We start from the raw sequence: 22,679 nt of genomic DNA, 5'->3' as shown, positions 1-22,679 counted from the left end.
TGGTTTACTTTATTAGTGAAATGGGCCAAAAATGTGTGTAGCTTGTAACATTTTAACCATTATTAAATTACAAGTATAATAAATCACAACTATAATAACGTGTTTTGCAGTGTGAAATACTCAAAAATGTTTTCTTTTACCTGAATAAAGCCAAAATATTTTGTTTATATAAATATTTTGTCCGTCGTCTACTTTCTACTTGCGGTTGTAACACAAAGTTTTGAAACAACCGTCATGGATGGGGATGTAGTGTCTGCAAAACTGAACAGGTCTGTTGCTGCTCATTATTCATCCTCAGATGGAATGAATGACTGGAGGAATAAATCTGACAATGCGCAAAGTTGTGCACGTGGTGTACAAAATGAAGTCATTACAGTCTTACCATAAAATATTGGTTTGATAGCAGGGACTTCACCCTTCTTGATGGCAGACAATACTTGTTGTTCAGCGTCTGACAGATCACTGGAATCTGCTGCAAAGAAAGCACGACTGGCTTCCTGTGAAATAGACTGAATCTCAAGGGTATCTGCATTCTTTGTCCCCACCACAAATATGATCACACCAATTCCTTTCAAGTTTTCTATGGCAGTTCTGACATCATCACTGGCCCGTCCGGCAGTAAAGAGAACCAAAATCTGAGGAACACCCTGTTGGTACCTACTTCCAGAAGAGGCTGTAAAAACATTATCCTTGATGTACTGGAGGGCTGCGCCAGTATTGAGGGGTCTGCCTCCTTTATGCCTCAGAGTTCGCACATTGCCAGCAACATTCTGCTGTGTTTTATATGTGTTCAGGAAAAATTCAACAGATGGTTCTCTGCTGTACTGCACCACTGAAATACGATCTTTGTTCTCATCCACATTGAGTTTCTCCACCATTCTCTCAACAAAGCCAAGCATTGCATTAAAGTCATTTTGCATTTCATCCGAGGAATCCAATAAAAATACAATATCGTGGTAAATGGATTTAGTTTGATCTGTAGAAACTTTAACAGACACAAGGATGATGCTCAGTTAGGGTTTTAAATGAAGTTGTCCAATACTGAAATAAAGATTATGACTAGATAGATAGATAGATAGATAGATAAATAGTCTTACCCAGACCATTCTGTGGTTTTAGTCTTGGCTGCTGTCGAGGAACCCTTTTCACAAATGACACAAGTTGTTGATAGATGCTTCCAATATCATCAAACCGATGCACAGAGAACGCATAAGAAGGGTTATGTGCAATCATCTGGTGTTCAAGTATGTCTGCATTTCTTGTACCAACACAGAATGGAACAATTTTGTCCTGTTTTAGAGCTGCAGCGGCACTTGTAACATCATCTTCAGATTTTCCCCCACTCAACAGAACAAGTATCTGAGGGACACCTTCTTGATGCCGACTACCAGAGGATTCAGCAAAAGCACTATTCCTCACATAGTCAAGAGCTGCCCCAGTGTTGAGGGGTCTGCCTCCTTTATGGTCCAACTGCTGGACAGCAGCAAGAACGTCTTGTTTTTCTGTGTAGGTGTTCAAATTGAAATGCGTCTGTGGATCTCTGCTATACTGGACCACAGAAACACGGTCTTTGTTCTCACCAACACTGAGTGCTTCTATCACTCTTTGGACAAAACTTTTCATTGCTGGGAAGCCACTCCGTGTGTCATCTGACCCATCCAATAGAAACACTATATCTCTTTGAGGGGAATCTAATTCAACTAGAAAATAACAGGAAACCTTGTTTAAGAATCGGACATTTAGCACATAAGCTCAAGTCTATTGTGGTGCAATTATTACTCATTAAATGGTTGGTAAAGCAATAGGAGCTGGTAATCAAAATTCAAACAAATTAAACAAATAAACAATTTGTTAGATGCCAGAACACTTAAGAAAACTGGTAGATGAAGAAATTATTGAGAAACTTGGAAAAACTACAAGATAAGGAGCATATTCCTCTTTCACATATGAAAGATGGAGAAAGCTGAAAAAAATGTCAAGATTCTTTAACTCAAAATATTCCGTCAATGATGCGATTATCATTGGCTCAAGAAAGAGCTTAAGAGAAAGAAAGGACATTTGCTGATGTTGGGCTGTCAAGAAAAGACTCTCCAGGATACAAGAAGCAAAAGGATGAGAGTCAAACAAGAAACAGGAAGTTGCCTCTCACCAGCGGAGACAGTTTGAGAAAAATGAAACTGATCGACTGACATTCTTCAGAAGATGATGCAGTTTCATTGCAGTTCAAACTATGAAAGACCAAATATACTAAAACATGAGCGGAGACAATTCTTACCTACAACCGTGGGGGGCTCAATTTTTATTTCTGCCTGGACAAATGCAGCTAACTCCGGCTGAATGGACAAAAGTTCACCAAAGACAGGAAGGTTGAAAATAAATCTGGAGGAGAAGGCAATTTTTTGAAGCTCCTCCAGTTCAGTGTTTTTCATTCCAATGGCAAAAGAAAGAACACCGATTTGTTTTAGGTCCAACGCAGCTCCTGAAACATCATCATTGGATTTGCCACCAGTCAGTAAAAAAAGAATCTGTGGGACTCCCTCCAGGTGTCGACTCCCAGATGAAGCTGTAAAAACATGTTCTCGCACAAACTGTAGAGCAGCTCCAGTGTTCCGAGGTCTTCCTCCTTTATGACGAAGACTTCTTACAGCATAGATGATAGCCTTTTTGGATCTATGAGTTTTTAAGTTGAAGTAAACTGTGGTGTCATCACTATACTGTACAACAGCCACTCGAACCTTATCTTCATCAATGTCAAGGTCTTCTGCCATTCGTCTTATGAACTCTCGAATAGCAGGTAGTGCATTTCTGGAGCCATCCGATCCATCAAGGAGAAATACAATGTCCCTCTTATTGCTCCCTGTGTCAACAAGGTGGTACATGGATGGATAGAAAGATAATTCACGAACTGCACTTACAAGACTTTTCTACGCTCATGGTGATCATTATAATCAGCGTGAGAAAGTTAGAACCTCAGAGGAATAAACTGAGCTTGGAAAGACAGGTGAGCTGTTGCTCGGAAAGTGTTATTTCACGCAGAACTGCCAAAGAACCATCTTTTTCACTAAAAATTATTTGTCGACTTCTTCATCTTCAAAGTAACATTGAAATGGAAAATTAGAAAGATGTATAAAAGATGGCTACATTCTTGATAGCCTAAGAAATAAAGGATAGCTTTTTTTTTTTAAACAACAGATTTTCTAGAAAGGGTTAATCACAAATGTCATGCAACAGAAATGTGACAACAATTCATAATCGTATGTTTTATATAGAAAATGTTCTAGAGAAAGAATAAAACTTATTCTGAAGACACATAATGTAATGTACTCCAGTTTTAGGAATATATTCAAATGTGGAATTCTTACCTACTAAATCAGAGATTCCAGTCATGGTTTCCTTTGTATCTTGGTTTAAGTTCAGTGTAGCAACAAGTTGTGATTGGATTGAGGGCAACTTGGAGAAATCAGTGACCTTGTATGTGAAACCAGGTTTGAAGGCAATCATTTCCAACTCTGAAAGATTGGCATCTCCCACTCCAACCCCCACTGACATAATTTCATGCTCTTTAAGCGCAAAAGCTGGACTTCTCACATCATCAGTTGACGGTTTAGTACTCAGAAGAAATAAAATCTGGGGGACTCCTTCTAGTCTTCTGCTGCCCGTGGAGGACGTGAAGACACTGTGCCTCACAAACTGAAGAGCTCCCCCGATATTAAGGCGCCTTCCGCCCTTGTGCCTTAAATTATTTATGGCATTTATAATGTCATTTTCTGCCTTGTGAGAATTCAGATAAAAGTTCACCTCAGGGTTATCAGCAAACTGAACCACAGCCACTCTGTCTTGGCTCTCACTGACAGAGAGGCTTTCCACTATGCTCTTAACAAAGAGTTTTATCTCTGGGAATCCATTTCTTGTGTTATCAGAGCCATCCAGTAGGAACACAATATCCCTTTTTGCAGCATAGGTTTGTACTAAGACACAACAAACAGGATTCAGTTATTCTGACAAAACACCAAAAACATCAGCAGAAGTGGTGTTTGTCTTCCAGCAAGTTTAACACAGCAATAAGAAAAGAGATTTAGCTTACCTTGCTGTAGCACTATGGTCAGCTCATCCCCTGGTAGGCTCACATAGGTGTTGAGCTTTTGTGGTATGGTGCTAAGCTCACTGAATTCCTTCACATTGAAGGCAAAGGAAGGGTTGTGTGAAATGGCTTCAATCTGCTTTGGGTCTGCATCCTTGACACCAACACCAAACGGTACAATTCCCTCTGTCTTCAGTGCAACAGCAGGTTCCTTCACATTATCCCTGGACCTGCTTCCACCCAAATAGATCAGAAACTGAGGGACATTTTGCGCAGCCCGGCTACCATGCCTTTCAGACAAGATGGTGTCCTTCATGAATCTTAAAGCAGCTCCTGTGTTTAGACTACGTCCACCAGCCGGCGTCATTGAGTTGACTGCTCTTATCACCTCATCTTTGGTTTGGTAAGTGTTAAGGTAGAAACTTGGTGTTGGCCTCTCGCTGTGTTGAACCACTGAAATTCGTACCCTGTCAATCCCAATGTCAAGCGGTTCAATTACTTTAATGATAAAATCCCGGATGTAGGCAAAATCTGCTCGAACATTTTCTGTGCCATCAATGAGGAAGGCAACATCCCTTTCAGCTCCAGCAACAACTGTAGGAAAACCAAAAATATAAAACGAATTGTTACCAGGGAAGCTTTAATGTATGTCACATTTATTTCATTTATAAATGCAGAGTAATACAAAACTCACCAGTTTCTTCTAGTACTTTCACATTGTATCACCAACCACTGTTATCAAGCTTGGCATTATTTGTTCAGCCACAGCTGGTAAATTAGAGAACCTTGTTTCATGGTAAGCCAAATCTTCAACAAAGGCGACTGTTTTTAGTAGTTCATCATCTGCTTGCCCAGAACTGACTGTGAAGGTCAAAATACCACCCACAGCCACTTTATCGGCTACACTTTTAACCTCATCCTGGGCGGGACCACCTGTGATCAGAACCAACACTTGCTGGACTCCTTGCCCCCGGCGTGACCCAGTTGTTGTCTGGAACATGTTGTTAAGGGCATAATTCAGGGCAGCTCCTGTATTCAAAACTGAGCCTCCAGACAGCCTGAGCTGAGAGATTTTATTTACAACATCTTGTCTGCTGCTGTAGGTGTTCAGATGAAATTCAATTTTTGGACGTTCAGCAAACTGCAGGAGACCAATCCGAACCCTGTCAGGTCGCACTTCCAGCTGGTTGATCACGTTGATAATGAAGTCTCTCACGTAGGGAAAGTTAGTGCTGCCAACATAGTTTGAACCATCCACAAGAAAGACAATGTCTCTGACCACTTTTTGAGTCTGCACTGTGGTTATCTCCACCACTAAGGAAAAGCACAAAAACAAAAACCATGATTAATACTTTTGGCCTCTAGAAGATGTAACAATGTTAGAGACACATTAAAAAGAAAAATTATGCCTTTGAAACTGTTATCTCTAAGTACTCTAAAGTTGATCCTTTGATTTGGGCACTTGCAGACAAATACCCTTCACTGCAAGATAAAAGGAGGGGAGGAGCTAAACATGGCACACGTTGAAGCGCGGCTACACATTTAGCACAGCTCTCAACCCAAAAGGTTTATAAATTGTCTCTCAGCAATGAAAAAGCAGAAATCATTTCTGAGATGCTTGATGCTAAAAATATCCTTAAATAATATAATCATATTGTGACGGAGTATCGTCATTACGGTTGAGAATACACTTGGACTGCCATACCAATGACCTGGCTCTTTGGCATTGCGGTCAAAGTTGCATGTTTGTCACCCTGTAGACCTGTGTTTAAACCCAGATTGGGTGACTGCTCTCGCCCTTTGCTATACTTAAAATAATTGTGTAAGTAGTAAAACAATACAAATGCAAACGGGGAAACAACAAAAAATTGCATCAGTAGCTGTGGAACTCCATAAAGTCTATTTTATTCACTTTAACCCTCCTGTTATGTGTGTTTTTCAGGAACAGCAATGAATCGTAATAAACATTGTTTATATCTTATATTATAACTTCATTACCAACCATGTCAATCAATATTTAGTGCAATGGTGTTCTGTACTTGATTTTTATTTACTTTTATTTTACATTTTTATTTATTAAATTTTTGAGTGATGTTGATAAATTAACTCAAAACATCTTTTCTGCTCAGGGTCAAATTGACCCGCTGCCCAGATTTTTATACCATATTTAGTTGGTATGGCAGTCATATATTACCTAAATGGGCAGCGACCTCTGAATACCACTAGCCTTTCATCCACTGTGACATTAGGGCCTGGGTAATAGTAGTGGAAGTTGCTCTACCCAGTTGTCCCACACTGTCCTAATAGCTGCAAGCTAGTCACTCTCCTGTCTGACAGCCCTTGTCTATCGATTATCAAATTGAATTACTCTGGAGAAAATATTAACATCAACATTGTGGCATGTCTCTGCTTGTCTCTGCATCCCACAGACTAGTTGTTGATTCAACAGAAAGAAAGTTCAAAAGTTTTAACAATATCTGCATTTTCACACTTTACAGATCACATTTAATTAAACCAAGCAGAAGAAGTTTCATACTGTTAAAATATGTTTTAACTTTAAAATGGGTCAATTTGACCTAAAATATAACAGGATGTTAAACATCAGATGAAGTGATTATTTTCTCTTTAGTACAGATAATGCTGAGCCATTAATAAATTAGTCATGACATAAAAATTGTGATAACCGATGTCTTTTTCCAGGAGTCCGCTATGTTAGCCATTATAACATAACCTAGTGTTTTTGGTTGCTTTTTTAATAGCTTGTTGGATAGTAAGTCACCCACATGTGTGAACTGATATTAGGATAATATTGTAGATCTACTATTGTGTTGGGTTTTGATCAATATGATATTAAGTGGGCTTGCTGCAGTTGATCACTTTGTGTTGTGTTGTGATATACAGTATGTTGCTGGTAATCAATTATTTATTCAAACAGTTTTTAAGTCAGTCAGCAATTTAGTTCTACTGAGAATGCATCAATTAAGTTAACTAAAGCTGGTTGGCATCTAAATTAGCGCTATTTAGCTACAATAAAGAAATTTATTAAAGTTATCCTAAAGCAAGTACTGTTTGGGTTGCTGGGTAGAGTTTTGAACTTCTTGTAGACCAAATCTAACATGTATATTAATGTGAATAAAAAATACATCTGTTACATCTGTTGAAACTAACTAGAACTAGCTTAGCTGCATCATAAGATGAATCATAATAACTACAGCTGCTTGAGGGCTTTGTGACTTGAACATAAACATATATAGTTTTGGGTCATTTGGACTGTCCTTTTTTATACATTGCTTTCTGTTCATGACTCTACATAGCAACCCCAACAGTACCTGTTCCAGGATAAATGTAATACATGTCTAATGTATGTCTGATGTTGTAGCTAGCGATTTTTGCCATACTGAGACAATTTATAAACTTGGGTGGTGCTAAACATGTGGCCCCTCCCCCGTGTGAACAACATGTAGCCCCACCAGGACTCTTCAGCTTGCAGTGAGGACCTATTCCATACAGATGGGTGACTAATTAAAAAAACAAGATGAAGAACTGCAAGTACTGCAGTAACAGCCTGTCACCAGTTCTTCATCTACCCAGCTCCCTGTGCTTAGCAGCCCCCTGCTTTCCTCTTTAACAAATCCTCTCTGAAATATATTAAGCTAATCCACTGGCCAAACTGTCCACTATCTACTGACTTACTTCATACTTATCTTGTTAGTTAGGTCAACGTTCCACAAACCTTGGTGACAACTACTCTATATATAGCCTTTAATTTGTCACTCATCTGTATATTTCTATTTCATCAAAGACCAGTTAATTCATTAAATGATTACTCTTGGAATGTATTGTGTAGAAGACAATGCATTACCTGGCTCGGTGGGTTGTTCGGTCACCACCACCCCAGCTAGAGTTGAGAGTTTTTCAATAATTGTCACAGGATTACGGGTCAGTAAACGGAAGTCCCTCAGCATGAACACGACACTGTCGGTAAAGGCAATCTGTTTCAGCTCCTGCTCATCTGCAGCCTTGGAGCCTACAGCTAGCGTCAATACCCCCATTCGTTGCAGGGCCTTAGCAGGTTCTTCCACACTGTCACTGGACTTTTTGCTGGACACCAACAGTAAAAGCTGGGGTACCCCCTGTTCAATACGACTGCCCTTCTCAGGTCGCAGCATATTTGTCCGGACAAAGTTCAAGGCTGCTCCAGTGTTAATTTTCTGTCCTGGTTTGGTTTGATAACATCCACAGAAGCTTCTAATTCGTCCCTGGATCCGTGGGAGTTGAGATCAACCATAGGTTGCAAGACACTCTCTCTGAATATGGCCATACCCACTTGAACTTCGTCTGGACCAATTGGCATCGTTTTGACAAACATTCTGACGAATTCACGTGCAGAGTTGACAGCCTGTGAACCCATTGTGCTGTCGACTAGGAAAATGATGTCTCGTTTGCCGACTGCAATGACTGAAAAGAAAGAAAAACATTAACATAAGCAGCAGATTCTTGAGAAACTGACAAAGCCAGTCAAGGATATTGTGTAATTAGATTTATATTTCATATTTATATTTGTTATTTGGGATATGTGTTAACTAATGTTGACTCCTTCTAAAAGTTTTAACTTAAAGATGTATTCTCATAAGGTATGATTTACGATTATGTATTTTTGACAGCTGCAAGATATATATTACCATGGACAGTATTAATTATGATTAGAATATGAATAGAAATGCTTAATAACATGAATGATTAATTAACAACATTTAAGTAAAAATACATTGCAGACCTAAGACTTGCAAAGAAGACACTGGACTTTAGCTCTTTATGAACTGAGATTCCATTGGTGATAGTGTCTAAGTCTTAGTCATTCATATAGTTCTTAAAATAATTTAATTTAGTTTCACAAAGCCATATATAGTTAGGTTGTGTTCTTGCAGTTAGCACTGCAATGATCATTGGAATTTTCTCTTTCTCAAAGTTTGACAACAAAAATTTAAAAAACTGTACCCATTTTATATTTGCCCCAAATTATTTCCATGAATAAAACAACAAAAATACTGTATCGAGCTGTATCAAGAAATATCTTTGGGCATAGATGATATGATATGGGCACAACACAATCTGCAGTTCTATGTAACTTTTCAGATCATTGATTTGGGTCTGGAGTATGTATGGTGACTCACAGCCTCCCTATAAAAATACATGATAGTACAGAACAGTAGTATATAGTACAAGTATAAGCTTGTCACTGTGAGCTTGTTTTGAAATCAACCTTTTGCCGTATAGCCATTACAATTAACTTAGTGCAGCTTAAATTCATGCTATAAAAATGGCCATATGTAGTTATCAGAGATGTTACCTTATGATATAATGTATTACTGATACAAATATGTGCAAATATTTGTGCAAATAAAATAAACTAGATATTTGTCATATATTTAAAAAAATTTTGATGATGTCCCACCACTGTTATGACTTCAAGGGAAAGTCAAATTTTAAGACTAAAAATATGTTTAAAGAAATTATATTTCAGAGGTACAGAGAAATACAGCTAATATTTATTTGGGATTATACTGAACAATCAAGTATGTGTATAAATATTGTGTGTTTATATAAATATATGTATGTGAATATGACTTTTGAATACACATTTTCTTTGATTATAGATTGATTATCTCTGTAGATTATTTTGTAAGATAGTAAGGGTATAAAGTGGTAGGAGTACATAACTTTTACTTCCTACTCCTTTTCAACATGTAAATAGAGGTTTTGAAGTACTGGAAAGTATGGAGTTTTATTTTGTTGTTTAATTGTTGTTTTTTTGCCACTATTGTATTTATATAATATATATTTATTTTTGTTTGTTTGTTTGTTTGTTTTACATGTTCGAAATAAAGATATCAATCAGTCAATCCCTGTTGAAAATATGTTATGTTTATTATAAATATGTTATAATAATATGATCTGATAGTAGAATATCTGTTAGTTAATGGAACTTTGTGGATCTATAAATTTGCAGCAGCTTAGTCAGCTGAGTCAAATTTCAAGTGTAGAACACTAACAAGTTGGTAGTTAGTACTGTGTTACTCACTTTTACTGTGTTATTGCAACACAATTGCCACCTCTGTTAAAAACCCTTATACCACTGAGAATAAAATAATTTAAACAAGCACATGTGCACAAAATATTACATTCTCAGAGGTCTTTGGACTTTTTTAAGTCCCTCCCCTAACCACAATGCCCTGCCAACATTTACAGAGAAGTTACATACCTTCTGTGAACTCATTCTGATTAATATTGGTGCTCTCGACCTCCCCGTTAATGAATTGGAGCAGCTGGTCACCCATGTTTGCCACTGCTCTGAAATCAGGGGCTGACAGGACAAAACTTCTATCTGTAGCAACTGCTTCCAGATCTGCAGTGGCAGTGTCAGCAATCGTAACGCCAAATGTGATAACGCCGGCCCTCTTAAGGGCCCGGTCACCAGCACTAGTATCATCAGTGGATGGCGCAGCACTGAAAACCACCAACATCTGGGGCACACCGTCGTCTGCCCTGCCCCCAGCTCTTTGGCTCAATAGGTTTTCAGCCACTTCCTCCAAGGCAGCCCCAAGGTTAGATTTGTCACCCCCTGAGTAGGTGAGGCCCTTCACAGCTTCCAGGATGGATGCTTTGCTGTCATAGCTATTTAGATAGAACTTTATCTCTGGGTTGGCGCCGTACAGGGCCAAGGCCACCTGAACAGTGTCCCTGCCCACATCAAGGTTCTCAACGATTCTTAAAACCAAATCACGCACTAAGGGGAAGTTTGCTGCTCCAACGTTCTGTGATCCATCAATTAAGAATACTAGGTCAGCTGAATCTTGCGCTTTAAGGAGAGAGAGAGAAAACAAAACAAAATGGAACGTGAAAGCGTTAACATAGTGAGACAAAGAAATCAATCAAGGAACTCGTGCTAGCGTGTCGTTCCATGAGTCAAGTGACGTTCAAAGTGAACAAATCAATAACAACATTGCAAAACACATCATACTGCATGTAGGCTGAACCAAGGAGAGTTGGTAAAGCAAGGTCGATTCATGTAATTTAGCACGCTTTATTAAGATTGTTATAAACTGGTGTGATTTTTATTTATTTTTTTTTTGATTGGATGTGGATTACAGTAAGATAAGGGTGACTGATGATCTAAAGGACAGCAACGCCGTGATCAGTATGATTCGGACCACTGATATAAGAATTATTTAGCTAATACTCCATGTCTTGTATAGCCAACAATAACAGCTAAATCAGGCAAAAATATATCTTTAAATTTCAGAAAACTAATATTTTCCCACATTAGGGAAAGATTAGAACTCTGCCACAATGTAAAGCTAATTTTAATTGTTAGAGACAAAGAATTGTGATAAATAGCCAAATATGTTTAGTATGACATTTTTTATAAAGAAATAAAGAAAAATGTTAATTATTAATTAATTAAGTTAATGATAATAATTGTTTAATAATTAGTATATTGATAATTTCCAACTATAATAATCAATTGATGATTAATGGTATATGTAACTTTTCCACATTAAATTGTCCAAAAAAAAGACTAGACCTATATTAAATATTTTGTTGAGTTGTGTACTTATATTATCCCAAATGTTTCCAACAATTTTCACAACCACAAAAATCTGTTCTTAATCAAGAACTAGTTTTAATCACCTGACACATTTGTTTCTGAGAGGAGTATGGATAATTATGCCACCCTTGGTGGTATGATTTACATAATGTACATTTAATTATTACTGTTATTTATTATAAAATCAATTTGGGTAGAAAGAAAGTATCCACATTCGGGGGGGAATTCAGAATTTTTTGAATACATTTAACTTAAAACAAAAGGTCCTCCATCATGAGTAAACTACTTTGATGACAACTGCAAGTCAATCATTACACAGTTTTATCATTAAACCTTTAACAAAGCTCCTTGTATACGCTCCCTTGAGTTCAGCCAATCCATGCAGACTCTTGTTATAGACCTCAGATAAAGTGACCAGTCATGATCCTGTGGTCTATCCTTGGAGCCTACAAGTTTACAGTACTTGAGAACATATTACATGTGATTCCATGTAAAATGAGTGCACATTTGCATATTTCTGATGTTTCTGATTTATTTTAATTTGAATCATGTGTACTGGCAAGACAATGTCTTTTAGGGACACTTGACTTTGTGTGTATATAGTTTCATAGGAATGTATTTTCTCATTCCAGTAACTTATTGTAACATATTGCACATAATTTATGGACATCTACATATAAAAACATTCTCAAAGTACTTCTGCAGGTCAAGGCTGAGTCCAAGCAGGTTCATCACTGTTTCAAATACAGAATATTGCACATATTCTACACAGACAGACATTGTGACTGATAAAGACAAACATTCAAAATGCAAGACACATAAGCAGTGGTGCGTGGTTAGCTATTGTTAAAAGCTCATTGTTTGATTTTAAGATGTTATGTTTTAAAGGGTAAGGCATCCTCGCCTCCATGTACATTTCCAAAGTTTTTCTGAGGGAATGTCAGTCTGAGGTTTACTCTGTTGCTGTCTGTGTATGTGTCCTCTAACCTAGAGCTGACTGAGGTTACTGGTGTATGCCAACACAGTCCTTAAATCGCTACCAATTTTAAAGGTACCTGAAACAGAATGATTACATCACTTAAATAGCTTTCTCTGTATCACTGTATCTGTTCTGGCTTTGCACAGAGTATGTCTGTGCCATTTTTACATACACCATAATCTAAGGTGCTGCAGGGTGTCAATCACATGCAGATCTTGCTGTGATTTTTAGAGGCACAATAAACGTGGTAAGACAAAACAAGTGATGTTAATTTTGCAGGTGGATAGCGAAAGGTTATTGTGGTTAAAAATACTTGACTGTTAATATTAAATTTCAGTTACGACCACATATGCAGCTGTTTCTTCCTGCACATGTAGCCACATTAGTATGGTAGTGACACCGGTCCCATTTCATTACCTGTCCCTCCTCCAGCCACAGGGGCCTCGTTTGGAGCACTCCCTGACTGGGCCACTGCTCCGCAAAGCCCCACTACTAAATCTTGAATTATATCCCGCAAGATCAGAAAAGAGTCTACATTAAAAACGTGAGTGTCATGGGGCTGGCTAGCCATCTCCCTGAGCTCCGAGTCCACCGCATCCTGAACTCCAACTGCAAACACCTCCACGCCTGCCAGCCGAAGCACCTGAGCTGGCTTGGCCACATCATCCTGGGAGCGCCCGTCGGTTAGCACCACCACCACCTGGGCCACTCCTTCAACAGCGCGGCTGCCCGAAGCAGTGGTCATGTGTGCATGAATCAGGAAATCCAGGCCCAGGCCAGTTCGGGTGCCACCACCACGGTAAGACATAGCTTTGATGTGTGCCAGGACTTCCTGTGTTGTTGGGTAGCTGTTGAGCTGGAACTCAGTTTCAGGCCTGTTATTGTACTGCACAAGGGCAAATTTAAACCTGTCCCCTCCAACCTGGTGCAGTGCGTGTGTCAAGCTGTACAGAAATTGTCTGACATGCTCAAAGTTCTCCTCTCCCATACTCCATGATGAATCCACTAGAAAGTATATATCAGCTGCCAACCCTTGTGTGCAATCTGAAGTGAAGACCAGTGGAAAGATCCTTGGTGTTTGCTTCCAAAATATTGTTGTGATGCCGAACACTAATGGTGTTGCTTTATTCTATGTTTTTTCCCATAGTGAGATACACAGTTTGAATTCAGATAATATATATAATTTAACAAAAGTGAATAACTGTGTAATCACTTCATCTACATCTACATTAATATAGTTAATATAATATAGTTTTGTTTTTTGTTATGATGTCATGAATGCTTTTATAAATCCCTTATTTTTTTGCAGATGTAGATCATATGAAGTTTAGTACAACTTACCTTCCTGAGCATCAAGATTAGGGAGGAGTCCTGCGAACAGGACGCCCAGGAGGGCACATAGTGGTAACAACCGATGCCTCCCCATCTTCTATCACCAAAACAGCAAAAGGGGGCACCTGTGAAACCAGAATATAGTATGTAATTTAGTATGAATATGAACCAGAAAGCACATACAGCAGCCCTATTCTAATACCACTAGGCCTGTACTACACTTCAAATGAGTCAACTGAAAAGTATTAAATGAGCAAATGTTTAAATTAAATGTTACATTATTCTTACTGTGTGTCTACGTTTTACATAAACATTCTCCAGTACAACTGAGGCCTGCTTTCAGGTTTTATTTTCACATACAGCTTGTATTTCTGGAGTGGTTTGGTGAACAAGATTGACAGGTAGGGATATCCTGTTTGAAATGTTTTTGCACTGCCTATTTTGCTGCACTGATTCTCTAAATATAACACACAGCATTGCATAAGCTTGTTTCATTGGCCATGAGTGCAACATTTAATCTTTGACACACTACGCAAGAGAAAAAACATGTCCTCCTGTCAGCCTATTTTTGCAGTGAGTGCAAGAATATGAGAACTCCTACTGCTAATACTGCTGGAGTGTCACCATGTCCCAGTTGTTTAACACTGATATGAGTGTTTTGTCTTTTTCACGTTAACATCTGCCCAAGCCTTAAAACAGGCATGGTATCTGTCACTTTATGTAAGTGAGGGAGCTGCAGCATGCAGTTGGTGTATCAGTAGCAGACCTGAAACATAGAGTGGTAATGATCAAAACCACCTGTTAAAACTACCAGCCAATGTGCTTTCGTAATTAACTCTGCTTGGCAAGGACTGCATTTTCCAACTCACAAAGTGTTCTTAAGAGGAGTGTTGGACTGGAAAGTCCAGTTTCACAGCCAGGGTGTGTGTTTTCTATTTAGTCCAATTTCCCCCCATTGCTTTGTTAAGTGATGTCACAGGAAATGAAAGGTAGGTCACCTATGGCTCACTGCTGACCTTATGAATTTAGCTCATCGAGAAAGTGTACATGCATATAGATTAGGTATGGGAAGTTGAGGGGACAAAAAGAGAATATGCAGGTTTTTTGCATATATAAAACTAACCATAACTCAAATATGATAAAATCCGGTATGTCATCTCTGTTGTGTCACCCAAAGTCAAATGTTCTTCAAGCAGGTTACAAACACAGTTTCAATCTATTGCTATCAAAAGATAATTTCTGGACCACACACACACACACACACACACACACACACACATTCTTGTGTGTTCTTGGGGACCCATCATTGACATTTCCTAACTCCTTACCCTAACCTCAATGAAATTCTAACCCTAAAACTAAGTCTTAACCCTCAAACAGCCCTATAAACTTGTGGGTTCCAGTATTTTGCTCCCCACAAAGCTGTCGGACGGATGTGTACGGGGCTTCTGGTTTTTGGACTCCATTAATACCCACACACGACTTTTCTGTTGCTACGGCCTGAGTGGGGAAAACCTAAAATAAAGCCCTAACTTAGAAAACCTAAAATGTTCTCACTATACCAAGATTTCCTCATTATCAACTAATTTCTTACAAAGATATATATACAGAAACAAAAACACACACTCATTTAAACTTCTATACTTGAGGACTCTCTATGACACTATTCTTTTCCTAGCCGACAGTTGACCATCACAGATGCATGGCGAACTCTTTTGAGAAGTGAGGATTGCCTCTACTTTCCTCACTCTCTGGGTCTAAAACTCACAATGGGCCTCACAAAGATAGATGACCAAGAGCACACGCACCCACAACCTATTAGATTTCAGACCACCCCTGAGGAGATAAACTGGGTCCAGAAAAGCACAAGAGCAGCCAGAGGAGGAGCACAAGAGCCGTTACATTTTAACACACTGAAGCAAACTTAAAACATCAGAACTCTGACCTGTGACATAAGCATTAAGACGTATCTATAACAAAAAAGGGATCTTGAAATGACCAATGACTCATTAGACTAATGTTGGGGGAGTAAAGGCAGACAACTCTTAGATTCCAGTTTGGTGTTCTCTTCACCAGCCTCTATGTGTGCTGGCAGATACGCAATAAAAGCTCAGAAGTGTACTGCAAGAAAAATGGGATTTGGATAATTATAGATTTACTGCACATCTGTTGCAGTACAAGAAGTGTACATATTCCAGCGCCAAATATATACAATGTTGTGGGGTTTTTTATCCATCCATTTCGGGTGATGGAAGAGTATCACCAATACTGAGGTACAAATGTGACAACACTGAAAACACTGAAAATGACTAATGCCCTCTAGTGGAAAATACAGGTATAACTGAATAACAGATCCTGATTTTCTAGAATAAAGTACCTCTTAAAAATGTACTCGTCTACAGTCTTTTATTGTGAGTCATGAGGCTTGTGTAATGTAGAGAAGATTCTAGTGTCTTTCTGTGTAAGAAGAAATTACTTAGGAGAAGGAGGTTGCAAAAGTCTTATCAATTCCATCTGCCTATTTTATTCTTTTGCTTATTGTCCACAACAAATATGTTCAGTAGGGTTGAAAAGGAGCAGTGCACCAGTTTTACCTGCCCGTGGGTGCCAAGCTGTGGGGTGGCTTGATTTTGCTGTTTGGGAATACCTAAAACAGCAGAAGTCAAGAATGAGCTGCACAGTATAATCACTGCCCAGTATGTTGCATATGGGGGTTCAGTGTCTTTTGCTCAAGGGCATCCTCCAACCCAGATTTATCCTGAAGGTCCAGGAAACTACCGGCAAACCCAGGCTAAGCCAGGAAAGACCTTGTAAGTAATATAAATACAAAATAATCTCTTTTGGCGCGTAGATTGCTACTATAAAAATGGATTTTGCAACTGCTAATTAAGCTTATCATTGACGCAACGTAACACAAAAACTAAAGGAGAGTAAATTCTGGCAAACATTACAAATAAAACACAGGCTGAATTAACTCAAGGCAAAGGCTGTACAGGTCATAGACAGAAATGTAAATCAGATCACGCTAAAAGGATTTTTGCTTAGTTTGCAGTGTTTCTGATTCTATCAGCATACACCAGTATAATTAACTCTCAGTTGTGGAAAAGATCCCAGTCTTCCAGGTTCCCCTCTGATCTTACCAAATGTGCACTTCAGTCCTATTCAAATGAGTAAAAGGGACCCTTTGACAAGGATAGGAAAGTGTGGGTCAGCCAGGCTTGAATCAAAGCCATCCACAATACACAGCAATAATGAATTATAAACACATGGATGTCGTTTTTTAATGCACCACTGCAGGCGTTGAGTTATATGGAGTCACAATGTTTATACTTGCCGTGTCCACTGTTTATAGGAAATACTGAAGATTTGAACTGGTGAGAAAAACTGTTATTGTGCATTTATTTATTTTTAAGATAAGATTAAGATTTGTTAAGATGATTTTGTGCTTTATTTGATAGTCATAGTAGAGAGGGACAGGAAAGGCACTGGTGAGAGAGGGGATGACAGCTGATTTGAACTGCAACAGTGTATTACACTCTTTAGTAACTTTTTAGTAAGGCGCATCAGTGTGTACTATCAAAACCCACTGACCAAACCAAATTAACAATTTTAGGATAATTGGCTATTCAGTTGAAGACTGAGACTGAACTGAACATATTATGAAGCAGCTACCTGCAGAGTTGTGTCACACAAAGTATCTACAAATGCACGGTGGGGTAATTCTACAGCGCAAAACAAGATCATGATTCACATTCAAATTTTCTGTGATTATTTTTTACATTTCTTTATAAAACAAACACATAAACTGATTGGAGAATATATTCCAACCAACTCAAGAAAGTATTTAAAAAATTATCCCTTCAACAGAATGCACACTTGTAGTGAGACATACACGTCCCTGCAGTCCGTCAGTGCTGTCACTATGCAAATGAGGGCCTAAATCACCAAGTTCCTTTATTTCAAGGAAATCTAAGCTCTCTTGGACACTGCAGCAGATGTTTGTGTTCTCCACTCATGCACATGTGATTTCAGGTCACTCAAAAGCCACTTCTCTGCAGAGTTTGCCAGGCCTGGCCAATGTGTGTCAACACTATGGCTTCCCCTCGCCGCCACAGAGGAAAACATAGTAGCACAGTGGAGTCCTGTTTTCTCTGACACAAGCAGCCAAAACAATGGCAGCATGGGGAATTACTTTAGAGAGAAACTTAAGAAAGAATGTAAAAACTATACTATATCAAAATTACTTCACTAGTTTAAAGCTGCTCTAATCTACTGTGACATAAAGTGCAATGGCAGGGGAAAAGGACTTACAATTCTATGAGAAAAGGACAACGCAAAATCTAAAAATACTCTTAATTTCCTAACTGACACATTTGATTATTGCATGTAATTCTCAATCCCTATTAGAATGATTAAAATGATTATTAGGTGTCAAAATCATCTGCACCAAACATGTTTCTGGCGTTCCCAGGGAACTCAGTAACTCCACTGTTAAGCTCCCCTTCTTTCAGTTATACTGTCAATCACTCATTCACTCACTGCATGTGCCAATTGTAAGATACTGCTCACAGCTTCAAAACTGCCAGTCCCTGTGTGATGAGCATTTTTAGAAGTTTTTCTCTGGAAAATGAAACAATTACAGTAACAACTAGTGGAGCCTTTGAGATGCTTTCAGCCCATTATATATTAGGGTACTCCGGTACATTACGTATATTAGAGTGTCTTTTTTTGCTACCACCACTAGGAGTCACCAAAGTACAAAATCTTACACATAGGAGCTTTAAGAAGTTAAAGATATGCATGGCCATCCAGGTGGATCTATCATGTTGCATATGGCTGTTAGCATAGCAGAGATATATATAAGACCCTGATAGTCTAATATTAACAAAAATGTGTAGAAGATGAAAAGTTATGTGTTTTTCTCCTGATGAGATTGACTTGTGTGTGTGTCGCTATGATATGCTGAGTCATTCCTCAATCTTGTGTAATATGTGTAATCCAGTTACCCCCATACAGAAAGCTCAGCGTTCAAGTAGTGAGCTGTTTATGTTATACAGTGAGCAGAACAAACTTCTATGTATACTGAACAGTATATCTTGCTCATAGTATAATTTATAGTTAACAGTGTCAGTTTGCATTTACAGAGCAAGATAGATGCTGCAATGTGCACGCTGAAGAACGTTTGCAGCTGGAACTCAAGCACTCATTTACAGCAAAGACCACACACACACACACACACACAAACATGCACATAAATAAACACACACACTTGCTTACAGTGGAGTGCAGCACAAAATTCATCAGCCTCAATGACAGATACCAATGCTATTAATGGTTATTAATTGCATCTTTCACCAATTATACCAAGCAGACCTCTGGGGATATGAAGAGGGATGTAGCTCAGTCACCTCACAAAAACAAAAAGTGCTAAAAATGGTACTTTCAGAATACCTCTAAATACACTGAGCAAAAGCTCAAAAGATAGAGGGGCTTGGCTTCACACTAAAACTTCAAAATGCATTTTGCAGTTTTCAACAAACTACAAAAATGACAAAAAATAGCCAGCCATGTTTTACCAGCCTCGAAAATAAATAAATAAATAATACAAATATTAATAAAAGACTCTCATGGTTTAAAGCAGCTATAATCACAATTTGTATATACCGACAGTGGACCACACAGGCACAGCTGCATTTCTTTTGGCAACTAAATCCTCAGCTACAGTGTAGCAGAAGTTACATCATTTCAGAGAGTACATTTGATCTCTTTCATTTTCAGATGCTGTTAATCAGTTCACATTCTATTCTACATATTCTACATCAATCTACATATCTATTAAAATGTCAGCAGCTGACGAAAGACATCTCTTTGCAAACTGACACTAAAGAGATCAGTAAAATAAGTGAAGTCATGAGGGATGTGAGTCATCTCAGCAGTTTCTGAGCGTGAGATAACTCGCCACTGCCACTTGCTGGCACCATGCGAGGAAATATCATTTGTAGATCCAGTATGTTTGACTTTGGGATAGTTTGCTTCCACTTGTATGAATCAATCACTAGGCTGCGTGGACCAACACACCCAACCCACCCTCCAGCTGCAATGACGTGACTTGTCACTTGCCACTTGACATGTGGCACAGATGAGAGGGGGATCACTGATAAAGTTAAAAGAGGGAGGGAGAGGCTGGCTGGACGGGCAGTTCCACACAGCTGGTGTGTATTAGTCCGTCTGACACCTTGCAGATGTGTGTTGAAGCATCATGGCCAACCTAAGCCTGCAGGCTGGCTGAGTTCAAGTATTAAACAAGACACCGAGTTAGTAAGGTGAGTTCATTTCCAACACTTGTGTTTATCTTGCTATTCCTGTGATCTGAATTAATCAATCCACACCTCAAAATGATCACAGAAAAGTCAAATCATCCCCCCACAAACCTGGTGCTCTCACTGACCAACAGTGTGAATGGTAACTCGTGATTTACATCCTTGCAAGTATAGATGGTTGTTTCATTTAAAAGAAGAAGAACTTTGGAGCAGTAGTGCTCTGAGACCAGACCTTTCTGAAAAATGTTACAGCCTTCCAGACATCTGTCCTGCATCATGGAAAAAAGACCAAAGTTGGAGAGAGTGGCGTAGCCATAAAACACACTAATGCTGACTTATACTGTATATCTAATAAACTTTTTTAAGAATTCTCCTGCTGCAGCTCTGCCAATAACAATTTAGGCACCAGCTTCCAAGGGGAGCTGTAGCATTGGTGATGCTGGTGTGAAAATACTTCAAACACTTAAAACCAAATCTGGAGCCCACAATAAGTTTCCTCTCTCTTAGGACAAGTTCTTCCTCTCTGTATCATGGCAACCGGGTACATGCAAACATTAAATTACTTGCAACTAGTATCTTGTGAGAAATATTTGTGACAAACGACATGTATACAATGCAGTGACATTGTGCTGTGACTTGGTAGTGTAAAAAAACTTCATTTGCACATCAAATCCCACATGCTCACAATGAAAAGTGAAGACACAACTGAATTCCACTGTCCCTACATGGACAGTCTTGTAGGAGGAGTGGAAGATTAATGGCCCCACACCCGGTCCACTACCACCACCACCCACCCCACCTCTTTTGTCCAATGAAACTAAGTTCTTTTGGTTCTCCTGATCCATCTGGCCAGAAGTGTGGAAAACACTTTCTTCACGCTTTTCCACTCTTGCACTCATTTCAGAGAGGGTGTGGTTTTGGGCTACTGCTGCAGTGGAAACATCCTCCCATCCAGCTACTCTTCTTTAGAGCTCACATGCGAGTTTTAAACACTTGGATGTGACTGTAACATTACCAACACGTTCCCTAATTCGAATTAATTTAATGAAGTATAAGATTTGAAAATACTAATAAAGTGCACAAAAATCAGCTATTGAATGATGATCAGTGACATTCCTTATTGCTTGCAATAAGATACAGCATTTTTAGAGGACTGTGACAGGAGACTATCGGTTGTATTATATGACACATTCACTACACAAAAACTGCATTCTACCATAGAAGTACAAAACTTTGATAAATTGACACTACTCAGTGCAACTCACAGGTTCAGAGCACTGATCTATGATCACAGCTTGAGACTTTAGATGCAGCATTTCTTTACAATTTTCTCTCACCACAATTATTTGACACCTAGGCAGTAAATTCAACTTTGCACAAAAGAAGAACGCAAAAGAGAAGGGAAGCATTTTAAGACTTTTGAAGAGAAAAAGAGAGGAGACACACCCCTCTACACTCACATGCATCACACATAACATTGCTGAGGTCTTCTTCACCCTAACTGCAGTTCACCTCTTGCCCTTGCAGCACTCTCACCACTAAAGTATAGGCTTCAGTCATGCTGCTAAACACATGCTGTCTGATATTTATGAGCTATAACCCAAAAACTGTGCAACCCAATGACCATGACACCCATCATAGCTTACATGATGGGAAAACTATGCTATGGGCAATGCACTATTTATAATCAACATACAGTGCAATCAAGGTCAATCCTTAAATAAGTAAAGACATTAAGCAAGCATGCACTTGTAAAAACCTCTTTCTGCAAGATGATTCACCTTGATAACATAGCAGATTTGAAACTTACCCTGAGCTGAAGTAGATGTACTCCACTCTATTTGTTTTTGAAGAAAAATGAGTCAGTTCAGTGTGAAATGTAAAATGTGAGCTGGACTTTTGGTCATTATCCTCCTGGTAAAGTCCCTTTGCTGGCTTTTCCAGCACCTCCCAAAGGAAGGCTGCTGAGCAAGGCAGTGATAACGTGACTGATAAGAGATGTGTAGAGAGAGGGGTCCTAAGAGAAGGGAGGAAATGGTTGAGAGAGAAGGAGACAGACAACCTCACGGTCTCAAACCAGAGGAGCTGTGGTGCTGAATTCAAGGCTGGGATGGGACAAACTTCAAAACTCCTGGAGTTCTGCCACCTCTCTAGTCCTCCTCCCACTTTCTCTAAAGACAGGAAAAGAAAAAGAGGAGGGAGAGAAGAGGAAAGGGTGAGCGGGGGGGAGAAAAGACGTAAATGAAAACCAGACACATAGCCCTGTTTGGTCTGGATATGAGCAGTGGGGAGGATGATGTCACAAATCTGGAGCGGGATTTTCTCCTTACCATTTCCTACATTGTGCCATTTCTCCAT

At 39.0% G+C, this 22,679-nt stretch overlaps 2 protein-coding genes across 3 annotated transcripts; both read right to left on the bottom strand.

Annotated features, from left to right (window-relative positions):
• Window positions 1-4,535: 4,535 nt before the first annotated feature.
• Window positions 4,536-8,385, bottom strand: LOC119903449 (collagen alpha-3(VI) chain-like). The gene is made up of 3 exons (XM_038719628.1): window positions 7,944-8,385; window positions 4,776-5,395; window positions 4,536-4,675 (listed from the first exon to the last, which is right to left on the bottom strand). The coding sequence occupies exons 1-2, from the start codon at window positions 8,248-8,250 to the stop codon at window positions 4,794-4,796; spliced, it is 909 nt and encodes a 302-aa protein (XP_038575556.1). The 5' UTR covers window positions 8,251-8,385; the 3' UTR covers window positions 4,536-4,675; window positions 4,776-4,793.
• Window positions 8,229-22,468, bottom strand: LOC119903448 (collagen alpha-3(VI) chain-like). 2 transcript variants are annotated; one of them, XM_038719627.1, is made up of 5 exons: window positions 22,132-22,468; window positions 14,011-14,126; window positions 13,087-13,713; window positions 10,344-10,940; window positions 8,229-8,539 (listed from the first exon to the last, which is right to left on the bottom strand). In XM_038719627.1, exons 2-5 carry the CDS (start codon window positions 14,093-14,095, stop codon window positions 8,268-8,270), a joined length of 1,581 nt encoding a protein of 526 aa, XP_038575555.1. In that variant the 5' UTR covers window positions 14,096-14,126; window positions 22,132-22,468; the 3' UTR covers window positions 8,229-8,267. The 2 variants fall into 2 exon arrangements, 1 of the variants encoding a protein (XP_038575555.1); XR_005444514.1 differs by lacking the exons at window positions 10,344-10,940; window positions 13,087-13,713 and having other exon boundaries at window positions 8,403-8,539; window positions 22,132-22,437.
• Window positions 22,469-22,679: the final 211 nt, after the last annotated feature.

The sequence above is a fragment of the Micropterus salmoides genome, unplaced genomic scaffold, assembly GCF_014851395.1.
Source record: "Micropterus salmoides isolate LMB-PRFRI ecotype aquatic unplaced genomic scaffold, ASM1485139v1 Ms_hic_scaffold_15, whole genome shotgun sequence".
NCBI lineage: Eukaryota > Metazoa > Chordata > Actinopteri > Centrarchiformes > Centrarchidae > Micropterus > Micropterus salmoides.
Note: the sequence above shows the minus strand (reverse complement) of the source record. Positions and strands in the feature narration are given on the sequence as shown.